Source organism: Synchytrium microbalum, assembly GCF_006535985.1.
Source record: "Synchytrium microbalum strain JEL517 chromosome Unknown SmJEL517_scf0014, whole genome shotgun sequence".
Taxonomy (NCBI): Eukaryota; Fungi; Chytridiomycota; class Chytridiomycetes; order Synchytriales; family Synchytriaceae; genus Synchytrium; species Synchytrium microbalum.
Genome location: NW_022158363.1, coordinates 1 through 27,738, shown reverse-complemented (window position 1 = coordinate 27,738; position 27,738 = coordinate 1). Strand labels below are relative to the sequence as shown.

Below are 27,738 nucleotides of genomic sequence, written 5' to 3'. Positions count from 1 at the left end.
GAAGATTTATTTAGATTTCAAAATCATTTGCAATTATTCGATCTAGTGGTGATAATGAGCCAGAGGGTCGTGTTGTCCAAATACAGTCACCTTATGTAACGAAGAAATTGTTAGTGCTTTCTACGAGTTCTAACTTCAGTCCCAAACAACAACTTACTGAACCTCCAGTTATTGAGGATGCGGCCAGAACCGGTTTATAGGAATGGAATGCGATCGAAGAGATAGGACCAGGTCTCGGGCCTAAAAAGCCACTGTCATGTAATCTCAAGTGTCCTAAGGGTTGGAATTGTGTATTGAACACTCGAAGCTGATGGGCACCACTTCCACTAAAGGACGAGATACAAGAGTTAGATAGGTTGCGAGCTATACATTGTTGAATATTGAACATACCAAGCTATAAGAGACGCGTTATCGTGAATAGCCAAGGCGGTGAGCTCTTGACCTGGGAAAGGCTCGATAGTTCTTGTACATCTCCGTTGTCTTAAATCCCACAGCCGAATATCTCCTTCCTGACTACCAGACAAAACATCACGATTGGAGCCTGCTTGCAATTGCACATTGACAATCCATTTTTGATGGTCCGTCAGCATGGCAACATGTCTAAGCAATGGAAACTATGAGCCCTTTTTCCTTCATGCTCAGTCCGGCAAAAACTTGGACAAATTGATCTATATCAATGACTTACGCATCTTTGGAACTAATACGACGATCATAAAGCCGTATATTTCCATCTCCACATCCAGCAATAATCAAATCACCGGCTGTCTTGTCACTGGTCAGAGATGTAATGCAAGCCGAAGACTTCGTTGGCAAATCCTGCAATATGATTGTGCGTACAATGTAAGTGATATTATCATTCAATGCCATATATTCCGTAATTGAAAACCACTCAAGGTGTACCTGAACACATGCTTCGCGTTCTACGTCCCAAATACGAATCTGCCTCACATCACCCGATACCAATAATGAGCCAGTAGATTGTTGCCAATCGGTAACAAGTCCACTACCTCTCATACTGGGTAGCAAATCCGTCAAAGCTCGCCAAGCAGTAACGAGTTCGTGACAGCCCATGTGCTCATAATTGCGATAAATCCTGACGATTCCTTCATCTGGAAACGATAGTAAACAAGTTTCAGTATAAATTTTGGTGGAAAAACCCTCAAAACACATCAGGCCATTACCTGATCCAATCAAGAGCATTCCATTGTCGTCCTCGTTGATAAATCGTAATGAGGTAATACGTGAACCAAGTGGATTCATATTCTGTATGATATTCAGCCGTAAATTTTCCTCCCATAAATATATAATTACTTCGTCTTGATTGTCTGCTACAGCTACATGGGGTTCAAACTGATGAAACGTCAATACAGCGGCTGGTGTTGGATCGGAATGCAAGACATTTATAATCTCGTCGAATCGATGATGAGCTACAAATGGAGAAATGAGACTTTAGTATCAACTATTTGATTATCTCATCATCATATTAAAACGCGACGAAATACTTACGCGCCACCCGTCGCACATGCTCGGTTTCAGCAATCAATTTTTCATTCCTAGACCGCCTCCACATTCTTTCTGTATATCGGATACTGCCTGGTTCTTCAATCTCTGGTAACCGATACTGTGGCTCAGCAAAGTATTCACAACTCCATTCGAAAAATGACGAATGAAGCGGTATACCTAGTTCCTTGTCACTACCAGCATTACTAATTCCATCAAGCGACTTTTCTCGTGTTATGGGTGAGCCAAGACTACTACTGGCACCAATATGTAGATTTCCGGTATTCGTGTTGACTGACATGACAGATGTATATGAAGCTGAAGCGACACTAGCAGCTCTCAATGGTCTACGGTCACCATTTGGTTGTCCGACATGCTTTTGTGCGGCAGCATCAGCAGCTATATTTTCGTACGATAATGTTGTCTTCAATCCCGTTAGACTACGAATGGTATTTGCGAAAGACGACGTCCGACGTAAATCTTGCTGTTGCTGTTTAGGTATGAAATTATTTAATACACTAGAGCTACCATTAGCTAGTGCAATTTTCGGTTGTGGCGAAGGAGATGTCGGAGTTGTGGCGGTCGACGATGAAGACAGTCGGTTGGGTGTTGTGGGTGATGGAAGTGCCGATGCCAACACGGCACTGGGAGATTCTACTAATGGCGACGACAAGAGCTTTAAATTAACGGTATCTACCACGCGACAACCCAGTTCCGCGACGTCTGGAAAGGGATCTACTGATAAATTCAGCAGGACTTTCCATAGACATGCATACACCGACGATGCACCAGTCAATCTATACAGAGAATCACTTGTCTTTCGATCTACAGAGCCACCATTTAGTTTGGTTCCTTTAACTGGAGGAATCCTCCTACGGTCCTCTTCAATCAACTCGTACGCTGCCGTTACAAATTTGGATACGTTCTCCTGTACGATGCGAGAGAGAGCAACTACTAGTTCCTTTCTACATACAGGTGAAGCGTCACCGGTAGCTGCTAGAATGGCGATGCCTATGGATTGCTCTGCACTGGCTACTTGTTCGGTTTTGTCTAAATCACCGATGAGAGCTCCAACAGCAAAGAGAGCAGCTGCACGTACTTCTGGCACTGGATCAGTCAACATACTACACAGTTTTTCATGTACATTATCGCGTATGCCGGCCCATTTGGCGTCACCAAAGCCCTGCCATAGCTTTTCTAAACATAGACAAGCCCACTGTCTTAATAATGGATCAGGATCAGAGAGGTGTGGTACTAATGCAGGAAGTAGCTCGTTACGGAGACAAGCGACTTGTCCGGATCTAAAGTTGTGGCAGAATACAGATAGTATAAATGAGCACATGGCTCGATGTTCAGACAAGTTGGGTATTGGAGGCATGGCTGAATCTGTAGTAAGAATATTGATAAAGTAGGTATATCCATTATCTTTGAGCAAATCTTGTTGGCAAGACTTGTCTACAGCCAAGATTTTTGCCCATATAAAGACCAAAACTGGCTTCAAATCTGCGGCTGGAGATTGCAATAGTTTTAATACATATGGAAAGATTCCGACTAATAGAGCCAGATTAACTGCCCATGGTCCCAAGTCCAAAAAGCGAGACAATAACATTAAAGCTCTGAGACGATGATTTTGCGAGAGCAACACTTGCAACACTATAGGTAGCTGTTCGGGTGCTGAGCTAGATATCGGCCCTTTGGACAACCAGACCTCGAATGCTGTCAATTGTTCAGCAAAGAAGGTGGATGTCTTGTATTCATATGAAGGACCACCATCTTGAGCAGCCAAGAGCGCCGGTAACTGTGATAAGCACATATCAGCGGCTAGATCCCAAGCTACATGAAACAAGTGGGTGAAAAATCAAGCGAAAAGATGATTTTAAACACGGGATGACTTGGAGTTGCATCTTTTGACATACAAAAGAACACATACCTTGCCAAAGTGGATGCTGAAAAGTCGGTTGAAGTTCAGGCGAAGACACGGGTGTGCAATTATAAAATCTCATTATTCGATCAGCTAGTAAAAAGTTTCTAAATAGAGCAGCAACCATCAGATCTTGTCTAAATAGCTTTTTAAACAAGTCATGGGGCAAGACATTCCAGGCGATAGTGTCTGTGATTGCTGTGAAGATCCAGTTTAATTCACCTAAAGGAGTTCTTCTATCATTTAATTTGCCTGGAATCTTCATAATCATATCGATGGTGATGTTTGTAAGTAGCGGATTTTGGCCGACAAACCAGCGTAATGCTATTTCTATAGGAGTCGTCAGGCAACATGAAAACATGTCGGCTGGGAGGTCTGGGTTCATTGGCAGCATTTCGGTTGGACGACAAGCTGCTAATTGTATGCATTCCCTCATTGGAGTGTAAGGCAGAGGCACATTTACAGGTGGTGGATTTGAAGGGTTTGCAGCAGCAGCATCAATCTGACGTTGAGCTTCCGTATCACGTTGCTCTGCGAATCGATTGAATGCAATTAAGATGTTTCCGGCATTCGAGCCTAAACGAAGAAAGGGGGCAAAAGGTGAGATTTTCGTATTGTGATGGTCATTCGTCATCATCTGTGCAGCGCATAATAAGTACTGGATGGAAGAATGGTTGGTCGGGGTAGATGGAAACTTACAATCGTATACAAAGATGCAGGGTGAACCGAGCCAAGTCTGCAAGTCATAAATAGAAACAGGAATATACTGAGTATATTGCTTGTTGAATACCCAGATTTCGCCACCAGGAGTGGGTCTTGGTACACCATGACCATTGTAGTGGAAGAGGATTCGTTCCTCCTTTGCATTCTTGCGGACGTTCAGACATAATTTCTTAGTTTCTTCTACGGACGGATCTAGAGACAGACGATATCTAGCTCTAGGCTGCCAAGCTTCATATTGAGCCTGCAAGTTTTGACCAATCTGTTCGAGAGCTTTACGTGTTGGAGTAAGGGAGAATGGATCGACCCAACACTCGAGTTTAGCGCAAGGTGAAGTTTTTACAATATCCGGTGGATCCACGCCAATGTTGAGACACAGGACCAGAGCACCTGACACAGTTTTAAGTCTCTCTCGCATTCGCCAACTAGAAAAGAAGTAATGGTAAGAGTAGATATCACGACATTCACGATCAAGACGAGTTACTCTTGGATGGTCATTTGTAGATGAAGTGGAGTAGAGAATGAGGTAGTATTGCGAGCAATAGCCGAAGCAGACATTGGGCGAGCACAAGCTTCATGCCTTCTGTCGTCTAGATAGCGACTGGTGAGTTCAGCGTCGTTCAAAGATTCCTCATGTGATGGATGGTTTGTAGTGCTATGAGATTGTTCGGCAGAGTGCCGTGCGGTAGTGGTAACAGCAGCAGATGCCTCATTATGTTCATGTACACTATGGATAGTCAGTATTCCAGTAGCTTGGTTTGATTTGGTGCTGGATTCAGACTCCTTGTTGTCTAATTTCCCGTTTGTTGGAGGAGAGATGGGACCCGTTGCAGCTGACATGATGCATCCTAGAGTCGCAGCCTATTCAATTGCCTATGTTAGTACAGTTTGTAGCGCTTGTCTTGTTGACTGCTGCCTTTTGTCACAATCTAGCTAGCACGAGCAAAATTGGCGTTGGTTCCGATAAGACTGAACGAAGAATGGCCCACAGAGCTTGCCGGCTAGTAGATCACGTCGCGATTACTCGAGAACGACAATCCAATTTCATCGCAGCAGCACTGCTTGATTCTGTTTGCAAATATTACCTTGTTGGCAACACATTGTAGCAGACTCTAATGCGATATGTTTCGATATCATAATTGATATTTCACGCTATAATTTGCCTGTTCGACCTTGATCTTCTACCATGACGCGAAATTTACTACTTTGTTTTTTTCTGCCAGAGCTCATCAACAACTGAAACCCCAAAGATGAGTACTGCGAGCAAGAAGAAGGTCAAGAATGCTGAAGACAAGGAGGCAGAATACACAATAAAGCCAACTTCTGTCACTCCATCTCTCGACACATCCAAGTGGCCTCTGCTCTTAAAGGTAGGTCCAAAAAAAAAATCGATTCCAGCTTGGACGAGGGCGATGCATGGCAAAGCGACAAGATGGGCACCTAGACATCATCTAGACGGTCTATAAAATGTGTCGACCATGCATTTCGACTCGGGATATTGAAGCGTACTGCAAGCTTGGAGCTCGCATCACTCTGCTGCCAAACTGACACAAATCAAACTTAGAACTATGACAAGCTCCATGTAAGGACGGGCCATTACACGCCCATACCGAATGGAACTTCACCACTGAAGCGTGATATAGACAACTATGTCAGGTTAGTCCTCCTACCCAACATTTGAACAAAACTCGTCGCTGGGCTGGCCTTCATCAAGAATTTTAAGCTAAACTTCTCAATACCGGCTAGATACGGAGTCATCAATCTCGACAAACCAGCCAATCCAAGTTCACACGAAGTCGTAGCTTGGATTCGACGTATCCTTCGAGTCGACAAAACTGGTCACTCTGGTACTCTGGATCCAAAAGTAACGGGCTGTTTGATTGTATGTGTGGATCGGGCCACTCGGCTGGTAAAGTCGCAGCAAGGTGCCGGAAAGGAATATGTCTGTGTATTAAGGCTACATGATGCTATCGAATCAGAACGAAAACTCTCTCAGGTTTGTTAATTGCTAATTGCTATGCATATCGTTCAATATTCACGGTACCACAATCATTCAGGCACTGGAAACATTAACAGGAGCTCTATTCCAACGTCCCCCTCTCATCTCTGCCGTCAAACGACAACTCAGAATCCGAACAATCCATGAACAAAAGCTACTCGAGTTTAACAATGAACGACATCTTGCCGTATTTTGGGTGTCTTGTGAAGCTGGAACTTACATCAGAACATTATGTGTACATCTCGGCCTGCTACTGGGTGTCGGAGGTCATATGCAAGAACTTCGACGAGTCCGATCTGGTGCCACGTCTGAAGATGTACGTCTTGTCTAGTAAAAATGCCCTTTCTTATTGTATACTGACTTTTCTGTTCAAGGATGGAATGGTGACGATGCACGATGTCTTGGATGCTCAATGGGTGTTGGATAACAGCAAAGATGGTATGTTGTTTTAATATTCGCGTAGAATCAGTACTCGTTGGTCTGGATAGTTGCTCTTCACATCTTCATCATCTGACTCGTTTCTCTACACTGCTTTCAGAATCATATCTAAGACGAGTCATTCGACCACTTGAATCACTCCTTACAACATACAAAAGAATAGTAGTCAAAGATTCTGCTGTCAATGCTATATGTTATGGTGCCAAACTCATGATTCCTGGTTTACTGCGATATGAATCTGGTATTGATATAACAGAAGAAGTGGTGTTGATGACTACAAAGGGTGAGGCCATCGCCCTTGGTATCGCTGAAATGTCCACCGCAGAAATGGCAACATGTGACCACGGCATTGTCGCCAAGATAAAACGAGTCATTATGGAACGTGATACCTATCCTCGTCGATGGGGTCTAGGTCCAAAGGCTCAAGAAAAAAAGAAAATGATTAAAGAAGGCAAATTGGACAAGTTTGGACGAGCAACTAAAGATACTCCCAATACTTGGACCAAAGGATATACCGACTATGCCACCGGCATGAATGTGGCCGGACATGTCAATAGTCTGGCCCACACTCAAATTGAAGCTGTTGTAGAGAGCACCGCTCAAAAGGTATGGATTGCGTCTCAAAACTTGATAAACAGTACCTGTCAGACCTAACTTCAATTCCATTCTACCTAGCGAAAGGCACCAGAGCCCGAAGCCGCATCAACCGAAGAACCTCCAAAGAAAATCAAAAAGAAGAAATCAAAGGTTGCTGAAGACGGAGAAGCGGAAGTCGCAGCCCCAGAAGTGCCAGCACTGGCATCTGCAAATGGTGAAGCTGAAGAAGAGAAGCCAAAGAAAAAGAAAAAGAAGAGCAAAGTAGCTGAAGAAGCTGATGCTTGATGTTGACGCCGTAACGATATTTTGTATTTTAAACGTAGAGTAGTAGCTTAGGACAACGATTTTGCCAAAAAAATACATTACATTCTCCCAACTCATTTGTCAAAATCATAGAGGACAAACAAGTGGAGCAGAAACAAGCACAAAAGCGGAAGAATTGAGCCAAATGGGATTTATTGCTAACAAACTATTATATCAGCGAGCAAAATAAAGGTGAGTGATGCCATTCTCTCTAATGCTTGAATTGCTCCTCAGTCACACCCTACATTCAAGTTTCTGTGAGTGAGTTGGCCACAAAACATTTACAGGAGAAACAGATGTTTACCTTGCCCATAGCAGCAGTTGAGGCAATACCGCCTTGGACACTCTTGATCATGTTGTCATAGTAGTTTGCGCCAGACCATTTCTGGTGTTGCAAGACATCCACACCATTCTTACGTTCTTGTCGTTGAATTGTTTCGACATAAGCCAGCATGCCGCGTTGTGAGAAGTCACGGGCAAAGTGTTCCGAGATAAGAGCGTTCGAGTGTAATCTATTCGAGTTGTTTGGGTTGGAAAGAGTTGAGAAATAAACGTGTATGACGAGGGACTTGGGCATGTGACGATTTCGAATGAAGATGTCTCATATACAGAAACTACCTATAGAGTGCATACTAACAGCAAACTCAAAAACTTACCCAGCAAGAGTGATGAATTGCCAAACAAAGCCCAACTTGCCCAAATCAGCAATGAAAGTCTTCATCTGTTGATCGGTCATACCAGACGCATCCCAGTTGAAGGAAGGCGATTGGTTGTATGCTAATTTAGCCCATGGGTGGACCTTCAAGACACCTTCTGAGAATTCCTTTGCTTGCTCATAAATTGGATACTTTGTTTCCATCCACAAGAGGTCTGCATATGGGGCAAAAGCGACTTGACGAGCAATACACCATTTAGTGGATGGTTTGGCCTGGAAGTAGCCTTCACGGACTCTAGAGGCGTCACAATTCCAGAATGGATCGACACCCATTGATTTGGCCAAGGTTCGAGATTCTTCATTGGACATGTGATCGTATTTGGCCAAGAAGGAAGCAACCATATTTTCCTTTCCAGCTTTTTTCAGAGCTTCGACGACAGCTTCACCATAAGTCATCAAGCCAGCCGAGTTTGTCCATTCTTCTTCTACAGCGGCCAATGCAGCACCTGTTTTACCAGAGAGTTGAGCAGCATCTAATACAGAGACTAGTGGAGATAGTTTAGGGTTTGTGGTTCCGACGATAAATGGATGATCGCGTCTATCAATGTTGGAAGTGATCAAGGTGGCGGCTTCTGCGTCGGTACGAGCTACAATAACGTTTTCTACACCCATTATATCGAATTGGAGACGGATGGCGATGAGACGGTTGATGTGTTCTGAGATTGGGACCAATACTTTGCCAGCCATATGCCCACATTTCTTTGTACCAGGAGCTTGATCTTCTATATGAATACCAGCAGCACCTCGTTCTACGAACATTTTTGCGAGTTTTACTACAGCGGTGATACCACCATGACCAGTGTCAGCGTCGGCAATCAAAGGACGGAGGTAATCGACCAATGGAGTTTTTGCTCGTTCAGCAGCAGACATTGTGAATCTGTCTTCACGCTGTTTTCGGTCATGGAAGCATTGAGCCATAAACAAGTGTTCCACCTTGTTCGGCACCGTGTCCTATAGGTTGAATGAAGGCATATAAGCATTCAGTTGCACTGTTGTCAGTTTTGCAATTGCTTTGATAAGAAGATGAAAGATACAAGAGACATTGAGAAGTGAATGAGCGATGTCGAATCTAGCACTCCCTGTCCCCCAATAGCTTTGAAAATGTATGCAAGCACGTGTCATTGAAAAAAAAGTTTACCATGGGATAGTCAGCGAGGTCGGGACCAGGCTCGTTTGAAGTAGAAGCAGTGGAGGAGCATTGCCAGCCAGATACATAGACAGTTTCTAGATACTTTGCCATCTGAGTTACTTGTACAGGATCCAAGGCTCCGTAAGTGAAGGTAGCAGTTTTGGCATCCTTGTTCTTCTCCAACATGGTCCATAGCTTCTTTGCCATTTGGTCTGAAGGATAGGTCTGCTTGAGAGTCCCTCTCTTTTGGACGACTGTACAAGGAGTAACAAGGATGGCATAAGCGCATAGAAATATGATGCTACCCAATTCAAGACAAGACGAATGATAGCATTGGGGATATAACCCAATTCAAGACCCGAACAAGTCACAGCATGAGCGTCTGTGACATAGCCAACTTCATAACCCTCCGTAAACAGACAAAGAAAATGCTCACCGTCAGCTGCTGAATAAGGACGGGTGACCTTGTTGAAGCGAGCACTAGTCCACCATTTTTCGACTTGCTGGATCTCGAGGTCGTAGATGCGTTGCTCTTCTTCTAGGTATGCTTGGGAAGCCATGGTTGCTTGTTTGCTCTCGTTGTTGATGTTGCTGACTTTGAAAAAACACAAAAATTACTCTTCGTTCGCTCGGATGAAATTGCGATTTGGAATGACAGCCGTGGGAGAACGCCAGATACCAGATACCATCTAAAATAAGTGATTAATCATTAATATCGTGCAATCTATAGGGTCAATTGTGCGTTATTTTCGTGGGGTTTGACAATAACGCGAAACGCACGCCTTTGGTCGATCTGCACCCTCTAAAGCCAAAATAAGCAGCTTCTTGTACCATTGTATGCCTTTCATCTGTCTCGGTTGTTTTGAAACTACAAGAGCTTTGGGACCACAAAACGAAAGTAGTGTGTATACAAATATAGAGAAGTTTGGGAGGAAGGAAAGATCCTCAGTCAATTTAGCTTCGATCTGCGGATAAGAAGCTTTGATCCAAGAAGAGTCGCTTACATCTAGGCGGGATGAGATCTGAGAATGCTAAAGTAGCCTGCCTTGGTCCTGGAAACGCATTCAGTGATCTGACTCGAAAAGAGCTATTGCAAGCAACAGAGAAGGCCTTTCGCCCTAATTGGAAACTTTCTTGGGTATGCTTCCTCACGCTGACGCATGGATCTGTTGGTTTGAGACTAATCTGCTGGCTTAAAACCGACATTTGAACCGCATCTTGCATCTTAGTTCCTTCGGACTTACACTGCAAGAACCCTTTTGGGCTATTATAGGACGTCGGTAAAGAGGGCTAGAAAGCTTGCTCCAAGAGGTACGAAGAAATGTCACAATTCAGAACGAACCTCGTCAAATATAACTGATTGCATCCTGTGACCACTCACAGCCAAGAAGGCCCCGAAACGTATCATTTTTCAGAGAGGAGTCATACCTCGACGAGAAGATTTGACTATTGAAAGTACAAAAGAGAAAGAGAAAGTCGATGGGGACGTTGACGTGGAATGGATCCAAGATCCTCAAGCACTGGACACTCCTCATGACCAGCCGGCTCCAAGGTCAGATGTTTTCGACCATTGTCTCCTGCAACAAGAATCTCACAATCCACTTGTTAGAATCATACTCTTTCTGCATGGAGGAGGCTACTATTGTGTGTTAAAAGTGTGCCCATTGGACGCAGTTTTTGTTGCTAACGTTTGTGCAATATAGTGTATGACTCAAAGTGCTATCGGGGTATAACATGGAGGCTAGCGCATTTTGCTCAAGCCCGAGTGCTATCGGTCGATTATCGTTTAGCTCCGGAATCTCCCTTCCCATGTGCGCTTCAGGATGCACTTAGTGCCTATTCGCACTTAATCAGTCCTACGGACGGGAAGTCTCCATGTTACAGCCCGTCTCAAATCGTGATATGTGGTGATAGTGCTGGTGGAGGTTTGGCAATGTTAGTGGAAATGCACGATTGTCATTTGAAATTGCCATTTGCCATCGACTTCTCACTGCTTTTTAATGGGCAGAGGGACCATGTTATACATTAGAGATCATCCAGATCAGTTCCCGCTTCCAGCTGGATTGGTGGGGATCTGTCCCTTACTGGATTTAACCAGCTCCATGCCGTCTGTGCAAATCAACCGAGTCTGGGTAAACGTGCAATCAGTGATCTAAAGGCTCATTCGTTAACAGAGTCCTCGTTTTCTTCATTGTTAACAAACTTCTCATCTTCACTTAACCATAGGACTATCTTACAAAGAATCCGATAGATCCTATCTGGTGTCATGAGAACCGGCAGCACGTCTACATTCCAGACAATTCGTATTTCAAGCACCCTTATGTATCTCCATCTTTTGCCACTGAAGACGTAAATCGTCCCATCTGCCCCACCTTGATCCAAATTGGTGAAGTAGAGCTATTTAGGGATGAAAGTATCTATTGGGTGGCTGAGACCTTCAAGCACTCGCCAATAAGTCTGGAGGTAAGACTTTGCGTAGTGTTGTTATCCGCTGTGCGCTTTTCACAATTACTACTCGAATTAACAACATGTGTTTAAGATCTATGAGGACTATGTTCACGACTTCCATCTCGTTATGCAACCAGCCAACACCCTCCAAGCATATCAACGCATTGGGACATTTGTCAAAGACATAACGAGTGGAAAACCATTCGACGTGGTTGGTGAGAATCGGACAGTCAAAGTGTTTTATAAAGATAAAAGCATGAAACCGGTGGATGGTATGAAGTATATAGAGGATGGCTGGGCTTTGCTGCGGGAATACGCTGCCAAGAATGCTGCTGTTGCTGATGGGCAGCAAAGCAGGGTACCCATTAAGGCCAAAACTGATGCAGCAGATGAAACGAACACCGATGCAATACAAACCGCAGATGTGTCGGCACAGAGCCTTATGAAGAGGTTGAGAAAGGTCTTCCGGTATTGACAACATATCGAGCATACTGTAGTGGGGTAGTAACAGCACGACAAGAATGTATTTTTACTGAATATGTCGTGTTTCTATAATTATTTTTACAAAAGACACCATTCACAAGGCCCATCCCTTCCATGTCGTTTCATCAAACGCAGCTTGTTGAGGTTGTCGCATTTGCTCGACAACTAATTCTTCTTTCAAAGATTTACGTTGATATGACTCGATCGTGAGATTCCGGTTAATATACTCATCGATATCGTAGGCTTCCTTTGTCAGACTAGATTCCAGGATGGAAGCCAGTCTCACTACATCAGGCCAGTAATGCCTTCTCAGGGCGTGAATCTCCCATAAGCTGCTTTCAAGAGCATTGCATTTGGCCGCGTCTGTTTCATTATGGTCGTATTTGTCTAAGTATTTGGCAAAAATTTGAGACATATCACATTACGCTGGTTGTAGCTTTTATAATCTGAAAGGTATACCTTCGACACCAGTGTTGTGTGAGGAAATTCTGTTGACCAACACAATGCAAGACGGATGACTTCTGAGTAAATTGTAGATCAGGGCTACGATCGCCATGGCAGCAGCAGGAGGAACTGCCAAAGAAACTCGAGCGAGCCGCTTCGCAAATGCAGCAATCAAGTACGCTGGCACATGTCTAGAAGAATGTAAACGGTCTGAGTTCGACGAGTTTCCGTTTCAGACAATCCAGCAACACTTGCTTACGTGGAAGTCAAACAGGTAGAGAGTAATCTGAAAAACCTTGACCAATACTTTACTCTAAAGTTTTCGGGTTGTACCAGAGCGTATAGCTGCTTGTAAAAGTTTGGATAATCCCTACGAGAAAGAGAGGAGCTTGAATTGCTGATTTTGTCAATCTCATTTTAGAGAAGACACTTACAGGTTGTGTTTTGATATCAGGAGAAATAGACCATTGAGAGCCAGCACACTGACAATGCCACCTGTCGAATACAAAGCTTGAGACTTTGAAAATTTGACTCTCAATCAGGAAATCCTCTGAACGTACCTGAGCTGTACAAATCAGTGAGGTAGTCCACCAACAAAACTGGTTCGTGCATGTTGGGTATGACATGCAAATGGAAGGTCTGCAGAACCAGCTTGTGATGGTCCTCATCCATCGGGACTCTTAGCAATGCTAACCAGCATTCTCCAAACAGTTTCTTGTGTGCTGAATGACTCTGTATGGATTTTGCGGATTCTACAGGTTAGAAGGGTTAGACTAACGACTGTGAAACTTGTTCTCCGACGACGATTCATACCTTTAAACTTTGTACAAAGGACATTGATATCACCTTCAGCTGGCAGGGGCTTAATACGGGCCATCAGCTCGATGAGGAACTTTGGATTAATCAAAACCTGTGTTTGATACAGGTTAAAAAGATCTCTCGGATGCTATAACCAAAACGCAAAGCCATACGTTTCCCTTTAATGCTGATTCTTGGGATGTATAACGACTTAAATTTCGTCTAAGGTGAGGTGAAATTGAGAGAAATTGTTGAAGAAAGAGCGCATCGACTGTGTACTCACGAAAGATCACGATACAGGTAAAATCGGACATCGTCGAACTCATTGGCCGTTTCAGCTATAGCGTCGACGAGTTCTGAGCTTGGTGCTGAGTGAAACAAAAAAGTCTGCACGATTCTCATCATGAGATCATTCGGAAAGACATAGTTTGACAGATTACTGGATAACTCGGTTTCCAGGCTTAGGGCCTTCACAAGAAGCTTCCAGCTCAGTGTCTATTGAAAAACAAAGCGTTCAGGAAACATGAGTACAGTTCCGTTTTGTCTTGTTGCGCGTACTTGGTAAATAGCCTTTTTTCGGCAGAGAAGCACAATGAGTAGATCCAAATACAGTTTGTAGTTTTCTTTAAGCCACTGATTGACTTGTAGGTTTGCGCCGGCTGGAGAGGCAGAGGCTGTCTTCAAGTCGGGTAAGAGCTTGGCGAAGATAATGTCGAGATACATGATGCAGGCCGTAGCTGATTCGACATTAGATGACTACAAACGAAAGAAAAGAATGATTAGAAAGAGAATCCAGACTAGTAAATAGTATCGCACACTTACAGTTTCAGCCAGTTGTAACAGCGTAACTATGTTGTTGAGTTTTCCAGTTTGAAGCCGTGTTTCATTGGCCAGCACTTTCAGCTCATCTAATGGCAATGAAGATGCGATCGGTTTGGACTTCTTTTTGGCTCCGGCCTTGACAACTTTGCTAGAGCGACCGGTCATTGTTAGTTTTGGTAGATCTAGAAAAAAAAAGTGTGAACCAGTGCTCATTCTGTAAAAACCGAGCTTAGGAGGAATGGTAAGAATACTACAAATGCTACCAAGGCTCATAAAAAGTGCACCTACGAGGGCTATGGTCCGTACGCAACATGTTCGCTTGCTGCCTCGGACAAACAGCACGTTAAGCCAAGGCCTTCCATCAATGCTATCGTAAGTGTACATATTGTATTCATAATGGTAATAACTTTGATCTAACGCATATTTACTCTACCTTACGCTTCATTGTAGCCGGGAACATGTGGAAGAGCAACTAGAATCCATTGCATCAAAACACGTCTCATTCACCAACACTCATGACTGGAAGGCAATCCATTTTGGGGACTTGTCACTAAAGAATCGAGTAAGCCTTCTCGAACGATGTCCTCGCTTGGCTTTTGCCTGCCGCACCGCATCCAACACATATCGCAAAAAACTCACTTCCATTTCATCGAAAATCCATACCTAGATCGTTCAAGAAGCAATGATTGCACTTGAACGAAAGGTACCTAATGTGGAATTGACCAAAATTGAAGATATGGCTTCCCTGGTCGAATTTTTCTGTAGAGATCCATTTGCTGGCCCATTCAACCCATACAGTAATATCGATACCGTGCAAGCAATGTTTGAACGGAGACGAGACGAGATACCAGCCAACGTCTACTTTATACCCAAGGCATCTCAATCACAATCGTCTACGATAGATCCAACATTGTAGGTTGTAATCTGAGCTGCCACCTCTTTTGTAAATATAAAGACAACCTCTCTTGTCTCTTGCCGTGCATGTTCCCATGTCGAACGCCTGAAAACTTGCGACAGTCAGAAAGCGTATAAATAAGTATTTCTATTATTCCGGCTTTTACTTGGAAACAGGATTCTATGAAGTCCGTATTTACTGTGCATTGTAAGTTATTTCTTTATATTTTCTCAGTCAACGATTTGAGGCGTGTGTGCTGAAGGTGATGATACAGGAGATGACTTTTTGCCACTGGATTTCCCTGCTGTTTTCTTCACGGGACGTGGCGGCATGATGTATTTTTGAATTCCCCTTGCGTACTCAATACTATATCTATTACGTGTAAAGATTGATTAGTTCATTGCAGTAATAGTTGGAAGACTGAGAAATCAAGACGCCAAATGCGGCTTAAGTTCGAACGAGACTTACTCTTTCCAGTCTACTTGAGAGACATCCATAAAGAAGGCTTCATCATCGCCAACTTCATGAATGAGGGCCAAAAAGTTGTCAACAAACCAAGGTCCTTGTACAGTCATCATTTTCTCGAGTTCTCCCTTAACCTCATTCCACTACAAGAAGAGTTACAAAATGACAATCTGCTAAATGAGAAAGAGCAAACATACCTTGGCATAAGTCTTCTTCAACATTGGTTTACGACCAGTCATAACTAGTATGGGATCTAAGACCATTCCGAATAATTTGTGGCCGAAGAATTCATGCACATTGTTGATAGCTTTCGATCGGTGAATTGTGAAATTGGGGCGACGGATTTCGGGATAGTACTTGACCCCTCCGTGTTTACGTGCCTCCAACATGTTGGTACATAGAAATTCGCCCCAAGTTATGGGATGAATTTTGCCAGATGTGCAGTGGTAGATAATCATAGGAGTCATGTCATCTACTACAGTGTCAGACGATGTGGAGGGTTGAAGACTGGCACGGGATGCTAGAGAGTGTTGGTCTTCCGACACACGAGTGGCAGCCTGCTCCAAATCAACTTCCGATTGTGCTGGAGTAGGATGTGCGGTTTCATCGGCTACTTCGTATTTGTTTGGTGACATTCGGTGAGTACGGTAAGCTGCTGCTAGAGTAGTGTTGACGACAATATCCACCGGAATGATGTCTGCTATTATTGATCCGTCACCCCAGATCGATCGTAACAAACCAGTTCCTCCACCGACAATACCTATGGACGACGATTAGTCAGGCACGCTATAGATGAATAGCATTGCAATGGATGAATAAGATTAAGCCAACCACTTACCACCAGTGATCCCTTGAAGTCCTTCCACCCATCCCGGCTGCTCACGATAACTTGATGTAACTGTTTTGACAAATTTTTGTCAGGTTCAGATTCGTTACAAACAACAAATTCACACCTTCTAGGCTCTTACCTATTGAAGGGCGTACAACAGAGCATGGAATGTTGCCTCGTTCGGCTTCTAACAGTTCCTCACCAAGAGCTTTCGACCAACAGTAACTAGTATGTTTTGGAGAGTTAGGGCGATTTAAATTAGAAACAACAAAATCGAAACAGCCAAGCAAAGAAAAAATAAGCATTGAATGAAAGACAAGATTGCCACAGGGCATCTACAGCCGACGGGCAGATCTCGACAAACTTACGCATTGTATTTGTCACCCAATAGTTCAGTCTTCTTGGCTTCCAGCTCTTGTACAGACATAGTATCGAGCATATGCAAGACTTCTTTGTAGTTGTTGTTGGTGGGATAGATTTTCTCGACAATATCCCGACGTTCACAGTTCGTGAATGCAGTGGAAACGTGGACCAAGGACTGCAAATGTTTGCAATCACGTGCCAGCTCAACCAAACTATAAAAAGGATGGATTAGTCTCTTGAAAGACTGGCTAAAGAGTTCATTTGACTTACAATTGCATGCCGAGCACATGCATGCGTATGTATTGATCTAGAGTGCGGTTCCAAGCAACAATAGCAGCACAATTGATGATTACGTGGACCTCCTTGCACAATAGAGCTCGACCTTGTGGCGACAAGCCCAAATCTGACTCCATAATATCACCGGCCACGCACTCCACTTTGGTGCGAGTTTCAGCATCAATGTCCAGAAAGACGTGAGAGGATAAAAGCTTGTCGATACGTTCCTTTGGTTCCGTATTCTTTTTAGTTCTGACCAGCACGTACACAGTGGCAACGTCGGTCGAACGCAGAATTTTTGCTAACAGAGCCTATACAAGGAAGGCAGTGTCAGTGCGGTCTGCAGCTTTAGATTATAAGGACGGCGAGGAAACAAATAAACAACAAACTTTATAGTGAATTTCACCTTGCCAACGAAGCCAGTAGCTCCAGTTATTAGGACGTTCTTGTGAGCAAAGAAGGAACCAACGACAGACTTTTTCTGGGACATTGTGCTTTACAGGATGCGATGGAGGTTGTGAGAAGAATCAACTGAATCGATCTTCGTCCCAAGATTAGAACTTGCCGTTTGCTATTTTGGTTCTAGGATTGGGGTTGCAGCAAGTTTGGCTATTTCAGTTTTGGCTGAAGAGGCAGCAAAAAAAGAAAAAACGACAGTAGGGTCTGGGAGCCTGGACTCTATTTGCGGTCATTCAGGTCCGTTACGAGCGACGGGTTATCATATGGTTTGCTGCCCACCTTGCAACGCTTCGGGGCAGTCGTGGTACGCAGAGCTGGGTGCCTGCCACGCCCGCCCTCCTTCTTTGGTACCGAAGATCCGATAAAAACTACAAGATGGCCAGACATTAACTGCATTTGCAACTGGGCCTCGTCCGACAATTCGAATTTGTTCGTTGGATATCCACTTGAAAAGTAATTCTACTGTAAGATTGATCCCTACAATACTGAAATCACCACAAGCCAGTATTTATATCGCGTTTGCACGACCTTTGTCGCTTGTAATGGTGCGTTTGTCCTCTTCTTCCACTTTCTGCAAGAAATTCAAAGCATAAAGGCAGACGTTCAGTACGATACGGATCAGCGACGAACGACAGCCATTTCCATTTATAATCTAGGAGCACGTTATAATCCATGGCTACGGCGGCTGTTGACGACCGGTCGACCTCACAAATCCAACCTGAAATCACCCTCAACACTGGTGCTGGCAATGACGCTACTTCATCAAACAATGCCCAACCAAGTTCAGAAGAATGGCTACTGCTGAGAGTAGGAACTCTACCACGTAACTCATTGGGATGGTTTCGTGCTGGTGTTGGATTCTATAACAAACGTGAATATGCACGATCAATCGAATGCTTTGAACGCGCTATTGAAATGGACCCAAATAATGCAAGTATTTACAAATTACAGCATCTTTATCTACTACACTTTTTGGTTCTTGCAAGATCATAGGCTCCTTGCAATATTGAATGTCAACGTTGATATTAATGTTCTTTATCCTCCTAGTATAATGCATTTCAAATCATGGCGCGAGCTTGCATAGCTTTGAATCGTAAGGCTTGGTTTGTTGCCTGCTCCAGTGTATGATTCAGACGAGTGTTTGACCAACTGATTTAACTGATGAACAAATAGGAAAGGACGAGGCTATAGCTGCCTTGAAACGTTCAGTAGTATTGGACAATCCCTCGGATTGGCAGCTCCTTGTCGAATTGACCTCAAATCTCGACTAGACCGATTCTGAGATGTGGAGTGTATTACAGATTGTAGTCTGTATATTGAATGTATATCAAAGAATGTAATCTTAGTCATCTTTTTACAGTGAATGATGCAACGTATATATATGTATACTATTTGACGGACATAATTTAACTGAAGCGCACATTTTGTGATGATCGACCAGAAGGTGCTCCCTCGTCACCATCGTGCCTTCTCTTTCTGTCAGGTGGTCTGTCTACTGGTCTTCTGACAAGATCTGGATTGAATTGCGAGTGGAAGAAGCGTGTGTCCTCCCCGTGCTTCACTACATCCTCTGGCGGCTTGCCCGTATTGATCAAAACTTTGGTTTTGACCCGTTCAGCAGCCTCACGTTTCAGCCTCAGTTCCCGAAGTCTTTGAATGTCAAATGACTGACTACCAGTTGACGAGGAAGACGGCGAGGAAGTTGTTGAATGTTTCTTGGAAGAAGATGATGACTTTTTGATTTGGGATGCCATAGGATCCTCCCTCTGGTGCTTTGCAATTTCCTTCTTCATTCTATGTAAGGGTTCAGTCAGATGAGCTTTTATCAGAATGATTCTTTTCCACACCTCTCCTCGTCTTTGGCGTCATTGGTCTCGACCAGTGCTGGATCGTTAGACATGTACCACGGAGCTTTCGTAGGTGCATCTTTGAGTTGTCCGAGGTACATTGTATACTGACGGTCTTGCTTTTCCTTTTCTTTGCGCTTCTCGTCCTCATATTCAAGATTGGCACCAGACTGAGAGTTTGAATTTGATTTAGCAGTCATAGACAGAGAGTAAGCCGTGTTCCGCATTGGGTTCTTACAGCAGTAGGCTCATCAAAAAGTTGAAAGCGCTCTAATTTCTTGGATTGTTGATCAGCAGGATGGTCATCTTCAACCTTCTCACGATCTTGTTTTTGATGTCGTAGCAGCGTTATCCTACGCTCTTGCTCCTACAATAGGTCAGTAGATTAGAACATTAGGATGAACAATCTTTCAGTTTCAGAAACGAACTAGATGACAAAACCAGTACATACGGCTAGTTGAGCTCTGGCATCGTTCTTGTCTTGTTCTTCCTGAGCAGCAGCTTCATCTTTTCGTACTTTCTCTACGTTCTTGGCATTATACACATGCCACGACTTGTGTTTCAGAATATGTGACATGCTCTGTTGTCGTTTCTGTGTTGGGAGAATTTGGACATGTTCCAGGACATGTTGCTGCGATCTGAAGACTGATTTGGCGGACACGACCTGCAGCGTAGAGTTTTCATTTCCGCCGATAAATTTCTCTATCTAAAGTCACTCTTCGGCCTGCAATGTACCTGCTGAATCCGCAAAATCACGTAAATAATCTAAAACCAAGATGATTGTGATTCGACGGCCTTCACGAATATTTGGTAGTCGTAAGGCTGCACCAGGAGCTCTCCCATGTGCCTCGCAGCTCCTTTATCGCAGATATTACGAGACTGACATGAACAGCGATGTGGTTGTTGTCGGTGGGGGAACCGTTGGTTCTGCTCTCGCCTGTGCATTGGGTATAGTTTGGATCAAAGCAAGACTCCAATATTCACGTCATTTTACACCTTGCATTCTCTGCTAGGTCGCATTCTTCCAACATCATATTGTGTGTCATTGATTGACGAAAGCCCTACACTTGAGCCTTTGGAATCCATCAAACCATTCTCGAATCGACTGTTTTCCATCACTCCTGCTTCTGCTCGCTTCTTACAAGGTACGCTTCGTGTTTGCCTCTTCGAATGGCTGTCATGATTGAACTTTCTCTCCAGCAATCGGTGCTTGGTCGCATTTGGAAAAATCCCGTATCAAACAATACACGTCCATGCAAGTTTGGGACGCTGCCGGTTCAGGATTCGTACGCTTTGATGCGTCTTCGGACTCATCGCCGATTGCATGGGTCATTGAGAACTTGAATTTGCAACATGCTCTCCAAAAGGCTATAGCAGAGCTAGGACCTGAGCGTGTGAGAGTCTTCAGCCCTGCGTCGGTGCAGTCAATAAGGAAGGGCACAGGTATTGACTCTTGGCCACAAGTCTGTATCAGGGACGGACCAGTTTTGACCACCCGCTTGCTGGTAGGTAGTTCTCTACTTGTTTTTGCAAGTATTGAATCGGTATATTAACAATTTTGCATCTGCGCCTCTTAGATCGGAGCTGATGGTACTCGATCCAGCGTGCGTCAATTTGCCAATATTGACACAATCGCCATCGACTATGATCAACGTGGTATCGTAGCAACCCTCAGAGTCGATGCAGTTGAAAACACAAGTGCTTGGCAAAGATTCTTACCAACTGGTCCCGTTGCATTGCTTCCAGTAAGTCTATAAGTCTATCAGGTCGCTTTGACAAAACAGATTGGACGAGACGTAGATATCTTTCTTGGCACGAGACGCGATGTATAAATAACCGAGTATTTGCTTTCCTAGCTCGATGAATATCATTGCTCACTGGTTTGGTCAATAAGCACAGATTTGGCGAAAAGGATTTCACTGTTGCCAGACGAAGCCTTTGTTGCATTGCTGAATACGGCACTGCTGAACCCGCCTCAAGACGTTCAGTTTTTATGCTCTCAAATCTCAGCTGAAGGAACGACCAATGTAGATTTCAGCCATGAGTCTGCATGGGGACGAAAACGAGTGCCGCATATTGGTCCTGTGCCACCACTTGTGGTGAATGTACTTGACAAATCCCGAGCTGCCTTTCCTTTGCGATTATCGCATGCTAGTAGATACGTAGCTCCTAGGATTGCTCTCATTGGGTAAGGTGTGGTCTTTGATTGTGTAGAGAGATTATAACGCTAAATCTTGAGCCTAACGTATCGTAGTGACGCTGCACATACAATACATCCACTTGCAGGGCAAGGCTTGAATCTCGGCCTCGCTGATGTAGAGGTGCTTTCAAACGTGCTACAAAATGGGGTTGAATCTGGACAGGACATTGGCAGTGTCATTCTACTCGAGGAGTATGCCAAGCAAAGATATACCTCAAATGTGATGATGCAGACTGGTGTACATGCAATTCAAAGGCTGTTTGGTACAGATTCGATAGTTATCGGGGGTTTGCGTTCGTTCGGATTGAATGTGGTGAATTCGTTTGGATCACTGAAGGTATGTTTCTCATACGCGTGATGCACTTGTCATTTGCTGAAGCTCTACTGCCCTAGAATCTACTCATGAAGTTAGCTGGCGCGTAACATAGCGTGGTATGTAGTTTCTTTGCATACAGTGAGTCAGACAATGTACATATAATAAACGAGAAGGAGAATAGTACACTGTTATTAAGAATTTGGAAGCCTTGAGCGGGGTGTCGCTCGGCGATCGCTTGGTTTTTGATTGAGATTTGAGGGTTCGCGAAACCACACCACACTTTTTGACGACAGGCAGACCAAGCGAAGTAAAACCAGAGCAGAGAGGCTATGGCAAGCAACGACGCATCCGTTCTAGAGCGCCTGCGTGCGAAGGGGCAAATTTCGGCCACCGCATTCACTCAAGTAACCCAGCAGGTACGACGGAATTGGACTGTTTTTGATAACGGGTTGGTTGGATCGTCATTAAAGCAGCTTATCAACCACTTTCTTTTAGTATATTGCTCGTCCCTCATCAACTGCGGGCTACTCTGATTCGAATTCACCACATTCACTTACTTCTTTGAACGGAGAACCGTTACCCACATTAGCCACAACAAAACCGCCAATGTCTGGACTTGGAAGTCAATCGCCAGGCACGCCAATGAGTACGCCCAAGGTAAAGGCATCGTTGGAACCCTTGGCCGATGAATAGCAACTGTGTGCGTGATTGCGTGGTTTTCACTGATATTTGCATACATTCTATAGAGTCTTGGTCGTCCTCCATCAACAGCTAGTGACTCTGGCTCACCACATTCAAATGTGTCTTCTAACAGAGCCCTATTGCCTTCATCGGCGTCAACGAAGTCATCAGGGAGTACACTTGGAAGTAGCACTCCAATTTCAGACAAACCCAAGGTAAATATTTCAAAAGTTATGAGACTGTATCGTTGTTTCGTATATCGCCGCTGGGATTCCAGTATGGGGGATTAATTGGCGAATTCCACCTCAAAACAGTCTGAGAAACACTAAAATGTCCACCGCCACTTAGACAACTAGGGTGCCAGACTATTTGGAATCCCTCAAAAGCGCCGCATATTACGCGAAGGAAGTTCAAGTTGCTGAATCAAAAATTGAAAAGTTTGCTGAGGACTCCATAACCCTACAATGGCGTAATGTTGGATATGCCCTTCCCAAAGGACGTGGAAAGGAACCTAAACGAATATTGAAGAATCTATCTGGTGATGCCAGGCCTGGCGAGGTGATTGCTATTCTGGGAGGCTCTGGTGCAGGCAGTAAGTCCATTTCATCTCTTTAATACAGGATCGCATTAATTCACATTTTTTGATTTTCATGCGATAGAAACATCGCTGCTTAACGTATTAGCAGGTCGAGTAACGTCTGGAGTGATTACTGGTGACATTCGCATCAACAACCAGAAACGAGAACGTCACTCTTGGAAACGTTTGGTCGGGTATGTTGAGCAAGATGATTTGATAGATGAGACACTAACAGTCAGAGAATTGTTGGTACGTAATTATTGTCATATTGACCTTTTTATTACCATTCAAGCTAAATTCATTTTGACTGCAATAGACATTGGTTGCTTCTCTCAAGCTACCGGAAGATATGACTGCTGAGGAGAAGCTCCAACTCGTTGATGAAGTTATCAGCCAGATGCGTTTGAACGACTGCGAAAACACCATTATCGGTGACTCTGTAAACCGTGGTATTTCTGGCGGTGAGAGGAAGAGAGCTCATATTGCCATGGAATTAATCACCAGTCCTAAATGCATGTTTTTTGATGAACCAACAGTAAGTCACGCTCTCATGATGTTAGAATTTCGTTTTGGAATGGTTTCAAGGTAACCTTCGTTTTGGGCCTTAGACTGGTCTGGACTCCTTCAACGCTTACCGTGTGATTGATGCCATTCGGGAGACTGCCAAATCTGGAAACAAAACCATGATGATGGTGGTTCATCAACCACGTGAAGAAATCCTCGCCATGTTTGATCGCATTATTCTCCTTTCTCAAGGTCGTCTAGCATTTACTGGAAATCTTGAAGGTATACCTTTTTAAGCTTCTCTCAACAAGTTCACTCGGGCTAATTGCCTGTGTGTCATTCAAACTTGCACGAAACTCACAATATAACACAATAATGTAAAAATACCAGATGCGATACGTCATTTCACCACATTGGGATTCCCGTTTCCAATGTCGACGAATCCAGGGGATTATCTGCTGGACATCACCACAACAGATCATTCAGCAACCGCTCGACGAGCAAAAACCATCAAGAACATAACCAATCACTGGCGTGATCACAAGAACCAGAACATATACCCACCTTTCTCCATTCCACCTGTTGAAGCTCTCAAGGCTTCTGGGGAAATTCAAACCCCTAGTCATCTCAAGAATGTCTTAAGAAACATTCGTCGATGGACTATTCTTTCACGTCGCAATTGGATTCATACTATGCGGGACAAGGACACAACTCTCGTGTTGATTATTCAAACTGTCACAGTGATCTTTCTTTTTGGGTGGCTCTTTTGGCAGCAAAATCTGTACGCTCCTTGTCTTCAAATCCACAAAAATTGATTACTAAGAAATATTCTTGTAGGGACCAACCATCCATTCCCAACCGTCTTGGAATACTTTTCTTTCTTGGATTGGAACGTTTTCTGATGGGCTTGTTTCTCATTGTCCGAATTCTCCCTTCGCAACGTGCCTTGATTGTTCGAGAACGAGGCAAATCTATGTACACGGCTTCTGAAATCTACTTTTCCAAATACTTTACGGACTTGATTACCATTTTCATCCAGCATGTCATCGTCTTAATCGCACTATATTTCATGGTCGGACTGCAAGTAGACGCAAGCAAATTTGGAATTTATTTCGGAATGGGAATTCTGCTCAGCCTAATTGCCCATTCACTTGGATATCTACTTGGAGCTATTGCTCCTAGTGTAGAAGTTGGACTAGTGATGGCTACTATGAGTGCTTCGAGTAAGTAGTCCTTGTTAAGCAAAGTTGCGATTTGAAGGTGGTGTGCTCGGTGGTATCTGAAACGATTGAGGCGGGTTGTTGATGGCCCAAAAGAAACGCACAAGCACAGATTGTCTGCAACGTAGTCCTATACTCATCATCTGGACTAAATAGTCTTTGGAATGTTTTCTGGAAATATGGTTACTCCATCAAACATTCCCATTTGGCTTCGATGGATGTAAGCGGAGGACGTGTTCGCTATGCCTCGTTTCTGTTTTCTAACATATGATTAATAGTATATATGTCAATCCACTATACTACACCTTCTCCAGCTGGTCACAAAACGAATTTACGGGCCTCGTTTTCAACTGTCCTGGCCGAGGTTGCATTCCGGATGGAGCCACAGTACTCTCGTATCGAGATTTGCAAGGAGTGCCAATCGTTTTCGCTGCATGTGCTCTTTGTGGCTTGTGGCTGGTCTTTACATTGCTAGGATACCTAGCAATCCGTGGCAAGACTCGAGCTCCTAGAATCAAACTCTTTGTGTAAACTGTCGAGATGCTTTGAGACGTTTCACCTCACATACAAGTTTAATCTGTATTGATAAGTGATCCAATAAAGCAAAAGAAGATGAGTTTGGATGTGTTGGATGGCAGAAACAATGTTTCCCACCGTCAAAGAATGAGCATGACGAATCTAACCTTATCAAATATTTAAGACTGCTATTTTAAATGTGGAAGAGGAAGGGGTAGGACTAGAGGTAAACAAGATGAGCAGACGGTAGACGACGCAAGATTGGGAAGACATAACAATAGGGCTACATATATTTAAAAAAGGGTGAGAGGGAGAGTGGAAATTGTACATCCAATAAGTAAACCAATTATTTACAGTCAAATGATCTAGCTTTGGTTCGTAGGCGTGCTGGTTTAATCTCTGCGTGATCCTTAATTATGAAGCGAACACACACAAAACGAATAAAGAGCAGGCGTGCGTGCCACGATATAGAAGAGCCAAAATCATCCACAGTTCTTCGTTCAACACATTCCACGACGCGACACGCTCAACACAAGCTAGGGTTATGTGCCTACTTTGTAATACATTGATTACCCCACGACGTGAGTGGTGATTTCAGTTTTGCGCTCAAATGGGTCATGTGATTCTGACTTACAAGACGACATTGAGACCGTTTACGTGTTTACATTCGCTTGTGTAGGGAGTATGTTAGTTAATCCTTTACATTAACGTTTAGCACACTATACCGGTACTCGGACTCCTGCATTCAGCCCCAACTAGCCCCTGCTCCCTATTCCTGTCTCGAGAACATGTCCAGGAAGGTATGAACAACCTACAAGAATCAAAATCCGATGTATTTTCGGCATTTTCTGATTTGAAGCTCTTAGGCGACGACAAGTCATGGAGTCATACCAGAGCCATCAGAAAAGAAGGACATAGCCGTACCACCGTTACGATTACCACCGATGCCAGGAAATATCGTTGTCGACACTGGGATATTGCTACAGGTCGTGGCGGATTGCTTTTTGGGTATTTTCTTTGCTTGACAGTTTCTAATAGGTCAATACGTTTGCCGGTGGTTTTACTATTGCCGGAATCCTGGGATCCGCTGATCCTGAAGCACAGTTTTACTTGTCGCTGGCATACTTATTCTTCTCCATAAACATACTTGCCTTACTCACCATTCGAATAAGTGCAACAGACGAATCAAAAGAGCTGATATTCGACAGCCCCAAAGATCTTCTTAAAGCTCTGCCAACCCTACAAAAGTTTGACGAGCAGGAGTCGGACTTTCGACACTACATTCAAGCCATCCCACTCGTTTACGCAGGTGAGCCAAAGAAGAGTTATTTGCAATTTTGGGTTATGCTGCTAAAGCTCTGCGACTTCGTCTCATCGCATCAAGGGGTAATGCTGTATACATTTACGGGCATTTTCATGCTGGATTTGGTTGTGAAAAATGCCAATCCACTGGTGGGATGGCTTACCCTTGGGATTCATGTCTCTATTTGTGTTTTCACGGTGTACTGTTTCTTGTACCGAGCTGGTGACATTAGGTGTGTTGTTTTTAACTGGATAGTTTAGCTTCGAGTGTTTAACGTCGTCCGATCTAATTTTGACAGGAGGCGTCAACATGAATACTATTCTCTTCATAAACACGTCATGAACGAGTACCTTAGTACCTTCAATGTCAACCTTACTCTCTTCAATTACGAACAAACAGTCACACTTCACGAACAGATTGAACTTCCTCTTGAAGAAGAGATTGACGAGAGGCTTAAGTAAAGCTCAGGAGGTCTGTAACAGTGGTCGTAGCTAGAGCGGAATGGGCTTAGCAGTCGCGTGTGAGGAAGTTGTTATGTACTGAGGAGTCTTGTGCTAGGAGGTGTAAACGATAAATACACGTTTCAAGTTTAATTTCTCACTCAGAGAATCTTGTTTCTTGTCCTATTATTTCATTGAAGACCAACAATTTGAAACAACACCATTGAGCAACCATTGAGCAATACCCAACTCTAGCAAGTGCATTGCCATTGCGGGAACGTTCGTTCTAGCTCCTTATAGAGGATAGAGAAAGGGGATAGTAAGAGGTAGGGCAGAGAGGATGAGGCTAGAGAGGTGGTAGGAATAGAGCTAGGGGAGAGGGATAGGTAGAGGAATAGATAAGACTACATATAGTGAGGGAGGCTAGGGGTAGGGTAAGGATAGGAATGTGGGAACACGGATAGGGGTAGGGATAGGGGTAGGATAGGCCAAGAGCAGGGATAGGGAACGGGGTAGGGGTAGGGGTAGGG

General features: G+C 43.9%; 10 protein-coding genes across 10 annotated transcripts; 5 read left to right on the top strand and 5 right to left on the bottom strand.

Annotated features, from left to right (window-relative positions):
• Nucleotides 1-42: 42 nt before the first annotated feature.
• Nucleotides 43-4,981, bottom strand: SmJEL517_g02937 (uncharacterized protein; the record flags this gene model as incomplete). The annotated part of the gene is made up of 10 exons (XM_031168865.1): nucleotides 43-90; nucleotides 158-326; nucleotides 391-600; nucleotides 686-816; nucleotides 901-1,109; nucleotides 1,182-1,427; nucleotides 1,507-3,333; nucleotides 3,431-3,997; nucleotides 4,121-4,566; nucleotides 4,626-4,981. The coding sequence occupies 10 exons, from the start codon at nucleotides 4,979-4,981 to the stop codon at nucleotides 43-45; spliced, it is 4,209 nt and encodes a 1,402-aa protein (XP_031025056.1).
• A 410-nt stretch (nucleotides 4,982-5,391) lies between these two features.
• SmJEL517_g02936 (uncharacterized protein) lies at nucleotides 5,392-7,460 on the top strand (the record flags this gene model as incomplete). Its single annotated transcript, XM_031168864.1, has 7 exons — nucleotides 5,392-5,511; nucleotides 5,706-5,797; nucleotides 5,888-6,137; nucleotides 6,199-6,456; nucleotides 6,515-6,578; nucleotides 6,679-7,184; nucleotides 7,254-7,460. 7 exons carry the CDS (start codon nucleotides 5,392-5,394, stop codon nucleotides 7,458-7,460), a joined length of 1,497 nt encoding a protein of 498 aa, XP_031025057.1.
• Nucleotides 7,461-7,689: 229 nt separating this feature from the next.
• Nucleotides 7,690-9,882, bottom strand: SmJEL517_g02935 (isocitrate lyase; the record flags this gene model as incomplete). The annotated part of the gene is made up of 5 exons (XM_031168863.1): nucleotides 7,690-7,719; nucleotides 7,783-7,990; nucleotides 8,135-9,144; nucleotides 9,332-9,576; nucleotides 9,759-9,882. 5 exons carry the CDS (start codon nucleotides 9,880-9,882, stop codon nucleotides 7,690-7,692), a joined length of 1,617 nt encoding a protein of 538 aa, XP_031025054.1.
• Nucleotides 9,883-10,337: 455 nt separating this feature from the next.
• Nucleotides 10,338-12,245, top strand: SmJEL517_g02934 (uncharacterized protein; the record flags this gene model as incomplete). Its single annotated transcript, XM_031168862.1, has 8 exons — nucleotides 10,338-10,460; nucleotides 10,552-10,633; nucleotides 10,706-10,874; nucleotides 10,932-10,966; nucleotides 11,026-11,257; nucleotides 11,331-11,454; nucleotides 11,549-11,785; nucleotides 11,862-12,245. 8 exons carry the CDS (start codon nucleotides 10,338-10,340, stop codon nucleotides 12,243-12,245), a joined length of 1,386 nt encoding a protein of 461 aa, XP_031025055.1.
• A 102-nt stretch (nucleotides 12,246-12,347) lies between these two features.
• On the bottom strand, nucleotides 12,348-14,482 carry SmJEL517_g02933 (uncharacterized protein; the record flags this gene model as incomplete). The annotated part of the gene is made up of 10 exons (XM_031168861.1): nucleotides 12,348-12,640; nucleotides 12,713-12,888; nucleotides 12,957-13,067; nucleotides 13,132-13,192; nucleotides 13,258-13,449; nucleotides 13,511-13,607; nucleotides 13,669-13,717; nucleotides 13,779-13,990; nucleotides 14,054-14,251; nucleotides 14,318-14,482. 10 exons carry the CDS (start codon nucleotides 14,480-14,482, stop codon nucleotides 12,348-12,350), a joined length of 1,554 nt encoding a protein of 517 aa, XP_031025058.1.
• A 960-nt stretch (nucleotides 14,483-15,442) lies between these two features.
• Nucleotides 15,443-17,635, bottom strand: SmJEL517_g02932 (uncharacterized protein; the record flags this gene model as incomplete). Its single annotated transcript, XM_031168860.1, has 8 exons — nucleotides 15,443-15,584; nucleotides 15,681-15,820; nucleotides 15,875-16,437; nucleotides 16,516-16,575; nucleotides 16,646-16,731; nucleotides 16,875-17,081; nucleotides 17,140-17,456; nucleotides 17,552-17,635. The coding sequence occupies 8 exons, from the start codon at nucleotides 17,633-17,635 to the stop codon at nucleotides 15,443-15,445; spliced, it is 1,599 nt and encodes a 532-aa protein (XP_031025059.1).
• A 641-nt stretch (nucleotides 17,636-18,276) lies between these two features.
• Nucleotides 18,277-18,875, top strand: SmJEL517_g02931 (uncharacterized protein; the record flags this gene model as incomplete). The annotated part of the gene is made up of 2 exons (XM_031168859.1): nucleotides 18,277-18,538; nucleotides 18,778-18,875. 2 exons carry the CDS (start codon nucleotides 18,277-18,279, stop codon nucleotides 18,873-18,875), a joined length of 360 nt encoding a protein of 119 aa, XP_031025072.1.
• A 135-nt stretch (nucleotides 18,876-19,010) lies between these two features.
• Nucleotides 19,011-20,028, bottom strand: SmJEL517_g02930 (uncharacterized protein; the record flags this gene model as incomplete). The annotated part of the gene is made up of 4 exons (XM_031168858.1): nucleotides 19,011-19,398; nucleotides 19,452-19,621; nucleotides 19,690-19,818; nucleotides 19,903-20,028. 4 exons carry the CDS (start codon nucleotides 20,026-20,028, stop codon nucleotides 19,011-19,013), a joined length of 813 nt encoding a protein of 270 aa, XP_031025073.1.
• A 199-nt stretch (nucleotides 20,029-20,227) lies between these two features.
• Nucleotides 20,228-22,074, top strand: SmJEL517_g02929 (uncharacterized protein; the record flags this gene model as incomplete). Its single annotated transcript, XM_031168857.1, has 7 exons — nucleotides 20,228-20,399; nucleotides 20,465-20,596; nucleotides 20,652-20,956; nucleotides 21,029-21,196; nucleotides 21,308-21,639; nucleotides 21,706-21,988; nucleotides 22,045-22,074. The coding sequence occupies 7 exons, from the start codon at nucleotides 20,228-20,230 to the stop codon at nucleotides 22,072-22,074; spliced, it is 1,422 nt and encodes a 473-aa protein (XP_031025094.1).
• Nucleotides 22,075-22,296: 222 nt separating this feature from the next.
• Nucleotides 22,297-25,480, top strand: SmJEL517_g02928 (uncharacterized protein; the record flags this gene model as incomplete). The annotated part of the gene is made up of 11 exons (XM_031168856.1): nucleotides 22,297-22,383; nucleotides 22,463-22,624; nucleotides 22,714-22,863; nucleotides 22,997-23,240; nucleotides 23,308-23,474; nucleotides 23,542-23,760; nucleotides 23,834-24,011; nucleotides 24,120-24,510; nucleotides 24,567-24,952; nucleotides 25,106-25,169; nucleotides 25,228-25,480. 11 exons carry the CDS (start codon nucleotides 22,297-22,299, stop codon nucleotides 25,478-25,480), a joined length of 2,301 nt encoding a protein of 766 aa, XP_031025115.1.
• Between the last annotated feature and the right edge of the window lie 2,258 nt (nucleotides 25,481-27,738).